This window comes from Prunus dulcis, chromosome 1 (genome assembly GCF_902201215.1).
Source record: "Prunus dulcis chromosome 1, ALMONDv2, whole genome shotgun sequence".
In the NCBI taxonomy this organism is placed as follows: Eukaryota; Viridiplantae; Streptophyta; class Magnoliopsida; order Rosales; family Rosaceae; genus Prunus; species Prunus dulcis.
Window position 1 is genome coordinate 24,789,521 of NC_047650.1, and position 13,607 is coordinate 24,803,127.

Consider the following 13,607-nt stretch of genomic DNA (forward strand, 5'->3'; position numbering starts at 1 on the left):
GGGCATGGGATCTCACGTTATAATGCACAATGTGAAATTGTCTGGGGCAAACCCGACTGAGCACATGATTGTGGGGAAGGGGAAGGAGAAGGATTTTCTGCTCAGTGCTTAAGATGGTCCCCTCTCTCTGTGCAGCCCTAGCTAGGGTCCCCTCAGCAAATATCCACTGGCCCATGTAAACATTTCAATGGCTATGGAAATTGATTCCACTGGTAATTTTCTTCTGTTTATGTGGTGGCGGTGAAACTGAAACCTCACATACTGATGTACTGGTCCACTGATGTAAAGCCTTCATTGCAAGTTTGCAGAGGAGAGGACCAATATTGACAATGAACTTGTATGTATGTATTGATATCTGCATGTTTTTATTTTATGAGCTGACATCTTTGTTCTTATCTGTAAATCTGTGCTATGGTAATATTCGAATTTGATTAAGAAAATAGGGTGAGACAGTAGAAAACATGGGGCACCCTGCCTCATGTGTATACTTTGATGATGTATGAAAGAGCAATGCCAAAGTAACTATATATATAGCTTCTGAAAAAAGCGCTTTCAACTTTCTTATGTGTGTGAAGGGTTCTGTTCCTACTGCAATCACACCCAGCACGCAAAGTCTTCAACACCAGTCCTAAAAAACGGTGACTTGTGATTTCAATTTTCGGCCAGTACCATGTACACACACATGAAAGATATTTTCTTCCTTTCTATCTTTTCCTTTGTGTGGTTACAAAACTTACTGGTTACCGCCAATAGGCCATCAAGCCTATCCAAGGAACTAGGACCAATGAATCATGGAGACAAATGATAAATCAACAACTCAATTAGTCTCCGCAAATCCTAGTTAAAGAGGGTCCAGACAGAGATTAAGCTACCTGGGCAAAAATCAACCTCCTACTTATTTTTAAGGACGTGTGTAAACAAATGAAGGGAGCCTAACCAAGAACAGAACCATTGAACTGTTTCATTTTATGATCGTTTCATGAAGCATGTCTTTCATAATTTAATAGTACTCTACAATTCTAAAACGATTTCTGGCAATTAATGCTTTCCAAGACCAACACAAGACCAAAGAAGAAAAAAGAAATTAATTTCCCTTTTCTTAGAGGGCAAAACAGATTCATCCACAAATCAAAATACAGAGGCACAATAGCAACGTAAACATACATGTGTCTACTTCCAACAAAGGTTTCAACCCACAATTTGAGCAAGATCAAATCTATACAAGGCGGCAGGCTATCCAATCCAATCACTGCAGATATATAATCTACTCAGACTTGCAACCAAATAGCAGAATTCAAGGATTGCCTATCAAGAAAACTTTCGGGGTTCCGATTTAGCTATGTATTTTCTTCAGTTCTTAATACTCAGGCCTGCAGTCATCTTTGACTTTGAGCTTCCAACTGCTCCCTGGTCAGCTGATTTTCCACTCAAATGCTGAAAAGAGTAAGAGCCACTTTTTCTCAACTTACCTGGAAATTCTTTGCCCAAATTACCTTTCAAAGAAAGATTTTTCTTTATGCGACTTCTGTTAAGCAACAGCATACTATTGCGCGGGGGAGCATGCAAAGCCCCTTCAACACAATCTCCTACCTGCGTACATCCCCAAGGCCTGGATGGCCCGTCATCAGAAATTGGTCTGAGCCGTGGAAAACCAGTCCGCAGTCTTGCGAAGCCTTGCTGCTCAGGGAGATTTTCCTCATCAAATCTGGCACATAATGGGCAGGGAGGGTCATTTTTACGTGTCTTGGGTGTTGTTTGCTCCAAGCACTCTGCATGGAAGACATGACAACAAGAAAGCACCCCTGTGACTGGCATATCTCCACTTCTTACTATCCTACGAGAACTCCAAGGTGATCTCTGTGAAAGAAACCTTTCACACAACCCGCATCTAAAACCATCAGACATATTATTACATGGTCGACCAGAAATTTCTGCCTCAAATGACTCAGAAACATCTGCAAAATCAATGCTGCTACTCGCACTGCTCCAGCGGTGGCCATCTCTTTGAGGAGTGGCAGCATCAAATTCCGTAAATCCAGCTAATGTAAGGTCAGAAGCCTCTCTTGGAGGAGTTTGTGCAGGAAAAGATAAGGGATGAATAGGTTTGGACATGAATGAACGGCGGCTCGGTAAAGTATGATGAGAAGATAGGCATGCCTTGAGTGCAGGTTCAGACTCACTGCTGTCTGAACGGGATGAGGAGGATCCCCCGGTGTCTTGAATTTCTGAAGTTCCCTGCAAGATACCATCAAAGGAAACACAAAATAAATTTATTTGATTAAATAAACTAGGAAATTTGAATTCGAAAGTTCTCACAAAATACCTCCATGGTAGGTCTAAAGAATGAATGCCCAAAAGCTGGACCTAGCAAGTAAGAGGGAGTGACGTTAAGTTAATGAAAATAACTTACAACATGAATATTAGAAAGAATGATGACAATCTTGAGATTACTAAATTTCCTTAATAAGTATAAATTTTGAATTCCCTGTTTTATAGGCTAAAGGGGTCTGATTATTGATCAATCTTGGTAATAATTTAAGCATGTAAGAATAAATAGCATAGGTGAGAAATCAATCAAGAAAACACCTCCAACGACATAATAATACAACCAAATAATTCAAAATGAAAACAACGAGAATCCCCGTGGATAATGTCAACTGAACTCATGATTCCAGATCAGATTTAGCAAGCTTCTAACACTCTTTTTCACTCTGACCCTACTGCCAACAATAGAGAAGAAAGAGATGCTCCTTAAGTTGCTAGTATAAGTAGATTAAGCATGACAATGGTTATTATGATTGAAGGGTTTTTCTTTTTCATGAATCTAATTAAGATGTAATTAGAGCACAAAGCCAGAGTTATTGAACAATAGAGTACTTTGTGAAAATTAATCTAACACGAATCATGTAACACAGAGAAATGAAGATATAGCAAGCACATATACACAGGGTTGTTAGTAAAAACCAACTATCAAATCACCTAACCCAGATGGTCATCTTTTTGTGCAAAGCAAAAGCATACACAAATACACGAGTGTGCACACACAGAGAGATGTAAGAAAGAAGGCTACAAGATGTGAGAACTTTTTTATGAGAGACTGCAATGTCTAATTATTTCAAACAATGACCAACATACCATCAAATTGTGCAGTAACAAACAACACACACAAATGTGTGTATCTCAAAATATAAACAATAAATTATAATCATGCAAGATCATTTGCACAAATTTATTAACAGACATAAAATAATATTATAGCTCTGTTCAATCCAAATGAACCAAAAAAAATTTAATCCACCAAATTGTTTAATCTTTGAAGTTACCCGCATAGCAATTGCACTTAGCACATTACTTCTTCATATGCTTTTTCTGACACCAGATTTTAAAGCCAACAATTAGAAATTCATCCCAAAAGCAATCTAATTTATCAGACATCAACATGTGTATGCACGCACAGAAAAAACTGAAATAGAGATGCATTATCAATTGTGTTACCTCTCCTTTTGGCAGTTTCATAATCATCTATACTGATTTCCTGTATCGCTGGAGGTGTCCACTGAGGACCTTGAGAAAGGTCAGATGAACTACTTAAAAACAGTGCAGCACCATCAGATGCAGAGTAGTGATGATTATAGAGATTGTTGCCTCTTACCCAGCCCCTACTTCCTTTACTGTTTGATGAAGTAGAAGACCCATGTTGCTGAATACCATCATGCAAACCATACTGTAGTTCTTCAGGTTGGAATCGGAAATCCCATCTCGATGGGGGTGGTGAGAAGCTCGTATTAGTTCGCCAGCAAGGCTCCTCTGGACCCACGGACCAATCCCTACTGGCCGTATGTGATTCATGTGGCCTTGCAGCCACACAACACAGGGACCCCGTTTTAGCTATTTTTTATAAGACACAAGAAGATTGATTCTATCTGCTATCAATCTTCCTAAAGGTCAGCTCACTAATTTATATCACTTGCATGAAACAAGTAACATTCACTTATGTCAAGCGCCACTTATCAATGGTACAACATATAATTAGTACAATGAATCCTACAACACCTAACAGTATTAAGTGCTGCAGTCAGGGTGCGAAGACCCACACTTCAAGAAAATTGGACAGTGCGGTAGAACTTCAAATATAAAACAGGCAAACACTTATAAACAGAAGATCAAAATTTCCTCATCAGCATTAACAATACATATTCAAAGTACGTTGCTTACGACTCCAGATTTCTTCAGCAAATGACAAATATTTCAGAATTCTTCAGTGGTCGTAGAGGCAACCCTACCATGAAAGTTCGAAAAACTTTAGATAAGGCAATGTTCAGCACGAGTACTCTCAACTCCAAATGTTCAACAAAACAAAACTCCAGAACACAAATACTCAACAAGATACTAATCCATCATCATTTAAATCAACAAAATGAAAGCCGATAAATTACATAAATTCCACAAAGCTAGTGACTTTAACTTCAAGTGGGTTCTTAAAACGACCCAAGTTAACTTAAATTTCAAGACTTGCAGAGTGTGCATTTTTCATATTTTTGTTCAGCATAAGGCCAGGCATCTAGTTCAGCCTTATAGAGCGCATACAAATTCAGAAAGTTAACAGAGACACATAAGGAGCAGAACGTGGTCTTGGAAACACCAATAGTTCATCAAACAGTACAGCGAGACAACCAAAGCAGATAGAAAGCAAAATTTGAGAACTGAACATCAGTCAAAAACCCTAGAAATAGAAAGCCCCAACTAGATAAAAATAAATAACTGGTCTTTTTAAAACCCAGAAATGTAAATCGAGAAAGAAAGCTTACAATTAGACAATGACGAAGCACGAGAAGAAACTGTGAGCTAGGCCTAGGCGACTGGTTGTCGAGTGAGTAAGAAATGAAAACCCTAATATATCGGGGAGGAAAAGGAGGAGCCTATTTAGGAACCTTTTTGCATTAAGATCCTCCCTTTTCTGCATAATCCCATCCAATTCCCTGTTTCTTCAAGCTTAATTAATTACCTTCTTTTTTGTTCCGTATATTATTTTCTTTTTGCTGGAGTTGTGCAGTTTAATTAATACTTTTCTGTAGGTGGCACTGGCAGATTGGTTTTTTTGTTGTCATTATTTGCATGTCATTATTTCTTCGTCTCTTTTTGTCACCAATTTTGTTTGACTTTTTTAAAATTATTTCTTCACATTTATTTAATTAAACAATAATCATTTTGTAGAAGATTGCGTGAGCTAATGAAATTTTATTTTAAATCACATGTATTTATATACATATATTTCCGGGACCAACCTGAGCAGGATAATATAATTATATATCTTAGAATGAATTACATATTGCCAAGCCTGATGATTTTCTGAACAATAGAATTTGTTTTATTCTAGTATGATTAAAAAAAGATTTATTTATTTGTCTTGTGAGAAATTGAGCCCACATGGGCTCACTATTGCTTGCTTAGAAAGGCCCAAGCCCAATAGTGGCCAACCAAAACTACAAATTTATTCCAATAATAACAAACACAATCCAAGATTCTCTGGTTGAGCTCCTCATCAAGTTTTCAGACTGCTAATTAATAACTTAATTATTGATGAGGAGGAGTCTTTTGCACCAGATGGGCATCTTATTGATGATGTTAAGAGGAGTATGCAACTGTTTGAGAATATTTCTGTGGCCTTCTGTTATAATTACTTACAAGCTATTCCAAAGAGTTGAGGGTTTATGATAGAGGCACTGGACAAGGAGGTCATGCTAAACTCAACATCTGAGAACCCAGACTTGGATATGCTCCTTCCTGTTTCCCTGGTGAGATGACAACCATCAGCTAGGGTTTGTTGCAGAGGATCAAGAATACTCTGTATAAATCTGAGGATTGTTCCATCTGCACCACCATACCAGTTGCTTGCTTTAGAAATGGAAAGCCATATATAAGACCTTCTTCCCCTCAATTTCCTCAATGAATTAGAAATTGGGTTCAGCTCACTACCTACCTTTTGCAGCCACATGCTCCACAAACAGGTAAACTCCACCTGGTCTCAGTACTCTTTTTATCTCTGAATACAACACCAAAAATGAGCAAAAGCAACAACCCACAAGTCAGGAATTTTATGCAAAACCATTACCTTTCAGAGTCTTATCAACATCTTTAACAGAACACAATACAAGGGTTCCCACAACTGCATCAACTGAAGCATCATCTAATGGTATAGCCTCCCCAACCTGGTTAAGATTAAGCATTTCCAATATATCACAAACAAAAAGCATATTTCACACACAGAGGGGACAAATACTAGAAACCGAAATTCAATAAGTTGCAGGTCGAGAAAACTTGCATTATAAGAAATTATACATTGAATGTTGTAAATTCAAGCTTCATAAATTAATAACCAGTTTCACATACTGCTTGTACAAACTCAAAATTCGAAAGGGGCAGACCGGCAGCCACGGCGGCAGCCCGAGCATACTTTTCCATCTTTATATTCGGATCCACACCAAAAACCCGGACACCACTATCAGCAGCATAGTATCTAAGATTAGGACCAGTCCCTATACCAATTTCCAACACTTGCTGAGCTTTTCCCTTCAATTCAGCGAATAGCTCTGCCTTGTAACCTGCAATCTTACCCATAAAATGAAGTAACTAAGCTCACTGAGAAAGAAACATTTACTAATGAACCACTAATCTCAAAACTTAGTTAAATGGGAACTTTTAGTATTTTACTAATTAACCACTAACCTCGTCTTCATAAGATTGCATGGAGGTGTTCAAGACTGATGCATAGAACTCTTCATACCAGTCTGGTCTTGGAGGATGAACTTTTTCTAACATGGCCTAAGCATGCATCACACAATTTTTTTAAAAAAAAAACCACCAAATTTTCTGTGAAGTGTCTAAAGACCAGTACGTACCGTATAATTATCAGAAGGCAATTTGGAAGCGATGGAGGTGGAGGGGCAAATTGGGAATAATGATGTGGCTACTGCTGCTTCAACGAAGCGCCTTCTTCCGCACGAACATACGCCGCTGAAACAGAACGAGTCCGGCGCGAGTGACCCGGCGGTTGAAGCATCTGAGTTGACTCGGGTTGGAGAAGAATCGGAACGCGATGTGATTAGGCCACGTGGTGCGATGTTGGATGAGAAGGGAATGGTGTGAAGGATCATCTCTACAGCGGCCAGTGGTGTGTGATTTCTTGAGTGGATGGTGCCATGTTATGGAATTATTATGTTTTTCATGGCCAACGACAGCATAAACTCTGTCGTTTTGTCTTGATGATACTTCTTGTAAATAAAACCTTTTCCTAAAATTCTGCCTTCAGTATATATTCATGGAGCTCTCTCTCAATATGAGCAATCCCACATAAGAAATTTAAGTAAATGAAATGTCATATCTTCATCCAGTGTGTACATGATTCATGTTACATGTTACAACCAGTTCAAAAATTTGGCAAGTTTTATCTTTATTTGCTCTGGCACCTTAAACAAGGTGAGATCTGACTCTCAGCTTCAACGTTCAGAACGTGCAGCACGCAGTAGCTACTCCTGGTGGCAGCTCTGATCCTCATCCGCAGTGTTACTGCTGCCACTGTCTACTTGGTCCTCCAAAGAAGTGTTGTCATTGCCGCCATCTAATGTAGGAAAGAGATGAAGGAGTTCAAGTGCTGAACATGGTTTTCTAACATGTACAAGAAGTTTATTGGTGATGTTGTTGGAAATTGGTTATTGATTGCACATACCATCGCCGTCGCCTGCACGGGAATAAGATGAGCGCCTTGAACGCGCTTGCTGTTGTGGTGTGGGCTGATGACAACAACAGACAAATATAAGAGATAAAAACCATGCACTGATGTATAGCAAAGGATAACAGGAGAAGACAAGAATTCCTATCTATGTTACAGTTTTAGTTTTTGCGCATGGTAATGGCTGATCTTTCAACCCCTAACAACTTCTAGCCAGCTTGAGATAAGAAAATCATGGTGTTATCATCGAACACACCTGCAGCTTTGGGCGGAGTGCTTCAAGCGGCCCTTTTGGCTTTGCTCCTTGCTGTTGAAGAAGTTAAAAAGAACCAAAGATAGGCAAAGAGATTAGGCTTCAAACCTTCAGAGTTATAGCAACTACAATCTAAGCAAATTCAAATGAGCACCTTTCCCAATGCCCAATCAGCAGAATCAAAATAAGCACGCTCATGGTCCTGCAGAAAATTCAAATTGCTTGTTGGTGGCTTTATTTATCTCAATAAAGATAGAACTAGATCAGAAATTTCAGAAAGGGGAGCTAGGGGGTAAAGAGTGAGAACATGGCCAACAATTACCTTGGATATCAGTGGAGGCTTCCTTGGTAATATGCCTCCATACTTTTTCTTAATTGTTGCCTCCTGAAGAAGACAAAATTGTAGACAATGATCCTACTGCATAACTTCAACTATTGACCTAATGAAGCAAGCTGATGATATATAAAGAAATTTTGATGCAAAAAATCATTTCAATGAGAAAGACAGTTTGCATTAACAGATGACAGGGCAACAGGCAAGAAATTTCAAAAAATTTAGAACGATTTGCAGAGCAGAGTTGTACCTCCTGCTGGGGTGAAGGCATGGGATTTTCATGATTTTCATTTGAAGCTTTTAGGTATTCCTCGGCATTGTCACCAGCACCTTGATCCTTAGGAGCACTATCGGCATTGTCATCAGCACCTTGATCCTTAGGAGCACTATCAGCAAGCTCTGGCTCCTTCACCTCCTCCGTGTTTGTATCTGACATATTTTGCTCTGGGCACAGGTGACAACTACAGAAACAAAAGAATCCTTCTACTCAATCAAAAACAGATGTAATCAAATCCAGTCCTATCATTGCAATGTCCAAATAAGGGAGCAAGTTCCTTCCGTCTTTAAAATCTCATAACAATTACTTTTAGAAAAGATAAGCCTATTAATTGGTGCAACTCCAATATATCAAATCATAGGCATGCACACAAATGTCTGTAAATTGGCCCAAATATAACCCTGTAAACAAAAATAAATATGACTATGTTGATAAATGTTTCATGCCACAAAAACGCATTGAAGCAACCACCCTAATACTATAAAACTAGACTGGGTTCGTCTTGTCATATTTGATTATCTCAATACAAATTTTTTTCCTCAAAGGCTAGTCAAAACTAAGCCTTTTTTTTTTTTTTTTTTTGTGTCTATTCTATTCTGGTTGAACATCAAGACTATTTTACACAAAAGGAGGTAGCCCTTCAACAAGGCCTCCCAACTCCCTAGCCCGAACCCAACATCGAGGATCAAGATACAGGAAATATGCCTGTTCATTAACTTATGACCCGACTGAGGATATACAAAGGATCAGCATCTTGAAAATGATATAGAAAAATGGAAAAAGAAAGTCAACTTTTCGAGTGAGAAGAAGCAAAACAAGTTGAAGCAAATGGTCCCGCACTTTCCATATGCACCATAAAAAAACAATTAAAGGAAGATGATGGCATTAGAAAACAACTAGAATATAAGTTCAATACATGCAGGCCTAATCATTTCCCATTTCTTCACAAAACTTTTCAGTTTGTGGAAAAGCACAACTAAAAATATGTCTCACTTGTAAATATCAAGAATCACACTGTACTGACAAGTTGGATCAAGAACTTTAGAAGAACCCAGAAACAAGCACGACCCAGATGAGAGATACCAGTGACTTGTAACTAGGCAGCTGAGTTCTTTGATTTATTACAACACAAATTTAATAGCTTTGATCAATGAATATCTATCAAGATTGTTCAAGTAGGCAAGACTAATAGAACTGAAAGTGAAGGTGTGGATCGTTTACCTGATCAAAGATCCGATACGGAGAAAAAAAAATAAACCGAAATGGCGTGATCCGATTGCGAAGTAGAGGCTATCAGAAGAACGATGCCTAGAGATTACGCTACACGACGCACATTCTCTTAAGGGTGGTAAGCGTATGTCTTGGGCTGTGTAAGACTTGAGTTGAGGCCTTGTTGAAACCGTACGGAAATTGACTGGGTTCAATTCGATTTCCTTTGGGCCTTATTTTCATAAAGATGGCCTCATTTTTGCTAATTTCAAACGCAACATATATTTCTAAATAGGTAGAAACTTTCTTGGTCCAATACTTACTATTTATAAATACATAGATATTTTCTTGGTCCAATACTTACTTAATTTTCTTGAATTTGAGATATCGTTCAATTTTTATTTTTATTTTAATATAAGTGATAATTTAAATTATAAAGAGATGGAGTTTTCTCATATGCACTATCAAAACTGTCAATGGGGGTTCGAACATTCGACCGCTAATCTGGAAATCAAAGTATTTTTTCACTGAGCTAGACCTCATTAGTAAAATAACGTTCAATATTAAGAATAAAAGAATAAAAATACTATTAGATCAGGTTTAATTTGTCAAATTTCTAGTACACACGAAAAAGAAAGTGTTAAAATGTTTTTTTTTAATACAAATGATATTGGGGAGGAAGAATTTGAATATAGAATCTCGAGTGAAAGTTAACTACTCTTAACCACTTAAATACAATTCCATTGCAAACGTGTTAAAACTTTGTAAAGTGAGAGGCAACAAAAAGGAGGCAGAATAAAAGGGTTGAATGAGTCCAACAAAGTAAAAATAAAAATTATCTGCTTCATCAAGACCAAAGTTGATGAAGAAAGGGGATTATAATTACCAGCTAGCCCATGTCACCCACCATAACCATTTTCGTCAGTCTGGATATTGCCCCATATTCAATTACATCACAATGGCTCTCAGCAAAAGATACAGCAACATGTGCAAAAGATTTTGCATTGCAATGATTTATAGCTAGCAATAACAAGCATTGCATCACAGAGAAGAAAAACAAGAAGCAAGTAGTGGTGTAGCACGCAAATTTATTGCTTCCCAATCTTTTATTGCATTATGCAGACATGATTTTGGCAAGTGATAAGATTCTGTTTCCAAGACGTACCGAATGTAGAAAATCTTGTTGCTAAATAAGACCATAGCTAAAGTGGATATGAACCAAATCTTATTTTGATTTGCTGTATGAATTTCAAGGCAAAAATTGGTAGCCTATTCTCTTCTTTTTCTGGTAAAATCCTTGCTGCCCACGTCTCTGCATTAATTGGTTCAACTCAACAATCCACATCCACTGATACATAGCTGAAACAAGTTTCCTATTCATACTGGCCCATGGATCATTTCCTCCTTGTTGTAATGAGCCAAACTCCGATGCGGTTCTTCTTTTTCTCCCCCTCCTCCCAAATTCCAACCCAACCATTCCCACAGAACACTGCAAGTTTTAAGACCCTGGTTGAAATTGGATTATGAATCATCTCAGGTCTTGCATGTAAGTATGAGATAATATATATGTGATGCAGCCAAGGATGACTTGCCGGCGGCTACTACTTCTCTTGTTTATAGGTACATAAAATTTTCATCAAATGTGACAACTTTGTTTCTACCCATGCTCTGCAATTTTAGCAAGCAAGAGAAACAAGGAGCCTTCTGTTATGCACACTGAAATTAACTAGAAGAATGAAAACACTAATTTAATTTGTGTTGCGATTGAATGAGATCCAATACCAGATGATCCAAAAGTTTATGTGTGTGTAGTAGAGATAATCGGCAAGTTGTCCATGGCTACATGTCTATCTCATGTTTACATGTTAGATCAATGATGATAATGATAATGGAGAGGGAAGAAGCCCAGATTGAATGATGTACATGGCAGTAAGTTTTCTCATTTTTGCTTCTATAAAAATCCCAACTCTCTCATTTGTGCTTTTTTGCAAGTACTTTCTGACAAAATGATCCCATGTTTTTTCTTTTTCATTTTTTGATCAAATCCCATGTTTTTTTGTTGATTATATGGCATTTTCATGGTGTTTGTTATATAGATGATGGTCAATTTTTATTTTATTTTCCCCAATTATAAAGATTTGTGAAGTAGTGCAGGTCCAAAACAGCAAACAAGTTTCTACTTGTCAAGATTTCACTAAGCAGGAAGTCCTGTATCTCATGACATATTGCTGCTTCTTCCTCCCTTCTGAAGTTTTGAGCCAAGAGGTAAGGTTTTCAGGTCCATTTGATTAGGCCCTGGAGCTGTTTGCATTGCATGTATTCATGGGAAATTTGGGCTTGCTGTCATTGCCAAGTTGCCTTGGGCCCAATGGCGCCTTTTTCTTGACATACATTTTCAACCTAAAAGACAACATATTACATATGTTTAAACCCTGAGCCACCAAACCCGCTAAAACAGTGACAGCATTCTCCACAAGCATTTCAGATCATGCCTTTACTTAGCAGTGACTTAATCATATTCCTGATTGGCCAATTTCCTATGACCCTGGCATGTCACCAAGAGAAAATTAGTAGCACAAAATTTGCACAAAGCCTTGTCCTAATGTCATGGCATTATCTGTTCATTGTTGGAGTTGGCAGAAGGCTCTTTGTTCAGAATTAAATATTGAGCAAGTGAGAGCCGGTGGGATTGCCTTTGTCACTAAACTCCAGCTTTACCAGTGAGATGTCATCATTCAGCCTATCACAGGCTTACATATGGCATGCCCAGGAGAAGCATACATACACAAGGCAAGGCATTGAAACCCAACATACAAATTACTATAAATGCATGCCTTCCCCTGTATCTATCTCCACAGCAATATCATCAGTCTATCAAGTACACAGTACAATTTCAAAACTCCCTACACTTTCAAAGAGAAAAACTAAGTAAGAAAAATGAAGGCAGGAGGAGCAGTTGATGCTACTGATAAAGAAGCCTCAAAACCCATCCCAATCCCAAAAGTAAGGGTGAGCAGAGTGCTCTCTGTTCTAGACTTCACTCTGCGGGTAGTTGCAGCCCTTGGAACATTGGCAAGTGCTATAGCTATGGGAACCAGCCGGGAAACGCTTCCCTTTGCCGCGCAGTTTGTTCGATTCAGGGCTCGTTACAAGGATCTTCCCACGTTAATGTAACAATCTTTAAATCTTTGCAAAAATGATTGAACTACTATTTTCTTTTCCTCAAGAGAAAAAGGCTAAAACTTCGTACATGTGGTTTCATGTCACACAGGTTTTTTGTGATTGCCAACTCAATTGTATGTGTCTACCTTGTGCTTTCTCTTCCTTTATCCGTTGTCCATATCATCTGGACTGCAGCAAAAAACAGCAGGATCGTCTTGATCATCTCTGACACGGTAATATATGCTACCTTAGCTGACTATTCACTCAAATATATATTCTCTGCCAAATTCTCAATTATATATACTTGAATTTTGTGAAGGTGATGATGGGGCTTTTAACTGCTGGAGCTTCAGCAGCAGCAGCCATAGTGTACCTGGCACATTATGGCAACTCCAGCACCAACTGGTTTGCATTTTGCAGGCAATTCAACAGCTTCTGCGAGCGCATTTCTGGGTCTCTCATCGGCTCCTTTGTTGCCATAACTGTACTTGTACTCCTAATCATCATGTCATCTGTGGCAATCTCTCGACGCTGATGTGTTGCAATCAACTGCTGGGTTTGTAAGTGTGTGATATGAAAAAATTTGCTACTAGTATCTTTCATTTACACAACATAAAATGTACGTTCTGTATATTTATTTAAA

General features: G+C 38.3%; 4 protein-coding genes across 7 annotated transcripts; 1 reads left to right on the forward strand and 3 right to left on the reverse strand.

Moving 5' to 3' along the window:
- Positions 1-1,068: 1,068 nt before the first annotated feature.
- Positions 1,069-3,895, reverse strand: LOC117617083 (the record flags this gene model as incomplete). Its single annotated transcript, XM_034346336.1, has 3 exons — positions 1,069-2,235; positions 2,324-2,358; positions 3,496-3,895. Coding segments are annotated over 3 exons (1,320 nt in total), but the record flags the coding sequence as incomplete, so codon positions are not given.
- Positions 3,896-5,379: 1,484 nt separating this feature from the next.
- LOC117615453 (methyltransferase-like protein 7A) lies at positions 5,380-7,224 on the reverse strand. 2 transcript variants are annotated; one of them, XM_034344533.1, is made up of 6 exons: positions 6,900-7,224; positions 6,727-6,822; positions 6,391-6,609; positions 6,113-6,209; positions 5,981-6,043; positions 5,380-5,871 (listed from the first exon to the last, which is right to left on the reverse strand). In XM_034344533.1, the coding sequence occupies exons 1-6, from the start codon at positions 7,152-7,154 to the stop codon at positions 5,678-5,680; spliced, it is 924 nt and encodes a 307-aa protein (XP_034200424.1). In that variant the 5' UTR covers positions 7,155-7,224; the 3' UTR covers positions 5,380-5,677. The 2 variants fall into 2 exon arrangements, with proteins under 2 accessions (XP_034200424.1, XP_034200425.1); XM_034344534.1 differs by having other exon boundaries at positions 5,726-5,871; positions 5,977-6,043.
- Positions 7,225-7,353: 129 nt separating this feature from the next.
- LOC117615454 lies at positions 7,354-10,007 on the reverse strand. Its single transcript, XM_034344535.1, has 7 exons — positions 9,815-10,007; positions 8,567-8,777; positions 8,305-8,367; positions 8,137-8,184; positions 7,986-8,036; positions 7,727-7,790; positions 7,354-7,618 (listed from the first exon to the last, which is right to left on the reverse strand). Exons 2-7 carry the CDS (start codon positions 8,750-8,752, stop codon positions 7,527-7,529), a joined length of 504 nt encoding a protein of 167 aa, XP_034200426.1. The 5' UTR covers positions 8,753-8,777; positions 9,815-10,007; the 3' UTR covers positions 7,354-7,526.
- A 1,193-nt stretch (positions 10,008-11,200) lies between these two features.
- On the forward strand, positions 11,201-13,590 carry LOC117614809 (casparian strip membrane protein 1-like). 3 transcript variants are annotated; one of them, XM_034343716.1, is made up of 5 exons: positions 11,201-11,731; positions 11,957-12,067; positions 12,746-12,972; positions 13,074-13,197; positions 13,284-13,590. In XM_034343716.1, exons 1-5 carry the CDS (start codon positions 11,717-11,719, stop codon positions 13,497-13,499), a joined length of 693 nt encoding a protein of 230 aa, XP_034199607.1. In that variant the 5' UTR covers positions 11,201-11,716; the 3' UTR covers positions 13,500-13,590. The 3 variants fall into 3 exon arrangements, with proteins under 3 accessions (XP_034199607.1, XP_034199608.1, XP_034199610.1); XM_034343717.1 differs by having other exon boundaries at positions 11,201-11,422; positions 11,672-12,067; XM_034343719.1 differs by having other exon boundaries at positions 11,201-12,067; positions 12,443-12,972.
- The last annotated feature ends 17 nt before the right edge of the window (positions 13,591-13,607 follow it).

Excerpts from the sequence above, each read along its gene's own strand:
- LOC117615453 (XM_034344533.1), bottom strand. The coding sequence starts at position 7,154 with ATGATCCTTCACACCATTCCCTTCTCATCCAACATCGCACCACGTGGC. Across the intron at positions 6,210-6,390 it reads ATTTTGAGTTTGTACAAGCA|GTTGGGGAGGCTATACCATT; the intron begins GTATGTGAAACT and ends AATCTTAACCAG. Across the intron at positions 5,872-5,980 it reads GGAGCATGTGGCTGCAAAAG|ATGGAACAATCCTCAGATTT; the intron begins GTAGGTAGTGAG and ends ATGGTGGTGCAG.
- LOC117615454 (XM_034344535.1), bottom strand. The coding sequence starts at position 8,752 with ATGTCAGATACAAACACGGAGGAGGTGAAGGAGCCAGAGCTTGCTGAT. Across the intron at positions 8,368-8,566 it reads TGCCTTCACCCCAGCAGGAG|GAGGCAACAATTAAGAAAAA; the intron begins GTACAACTCTGC and ends TGTCTTCTTCAG. Across the intron at positions 7,619-7,726 it reads CCGTGCAGGCGACGGCGATG|ATGGCGGCAATGACAACACT; the intron begins GTATGTGCAATC and ends TTCCTACATTAG.
- LOC117614809 (XM_034343716.1), top strand. Across the intron at positions 12,973-13,073 it reads AAGGATCTTCCCACGTTAAT|GTTTTTTGTGATTGCCAACT; the intron begins GTAACAATCTTT and ends CATGTCACACAG. Across the intron at positions 13,198-13,283 it reads TCTTGATCATCTCTGACACG|GTGATGATGGGGCTTTTAAC; the intron begins GTAATATATGCT and ends AATTTTGTGAAG.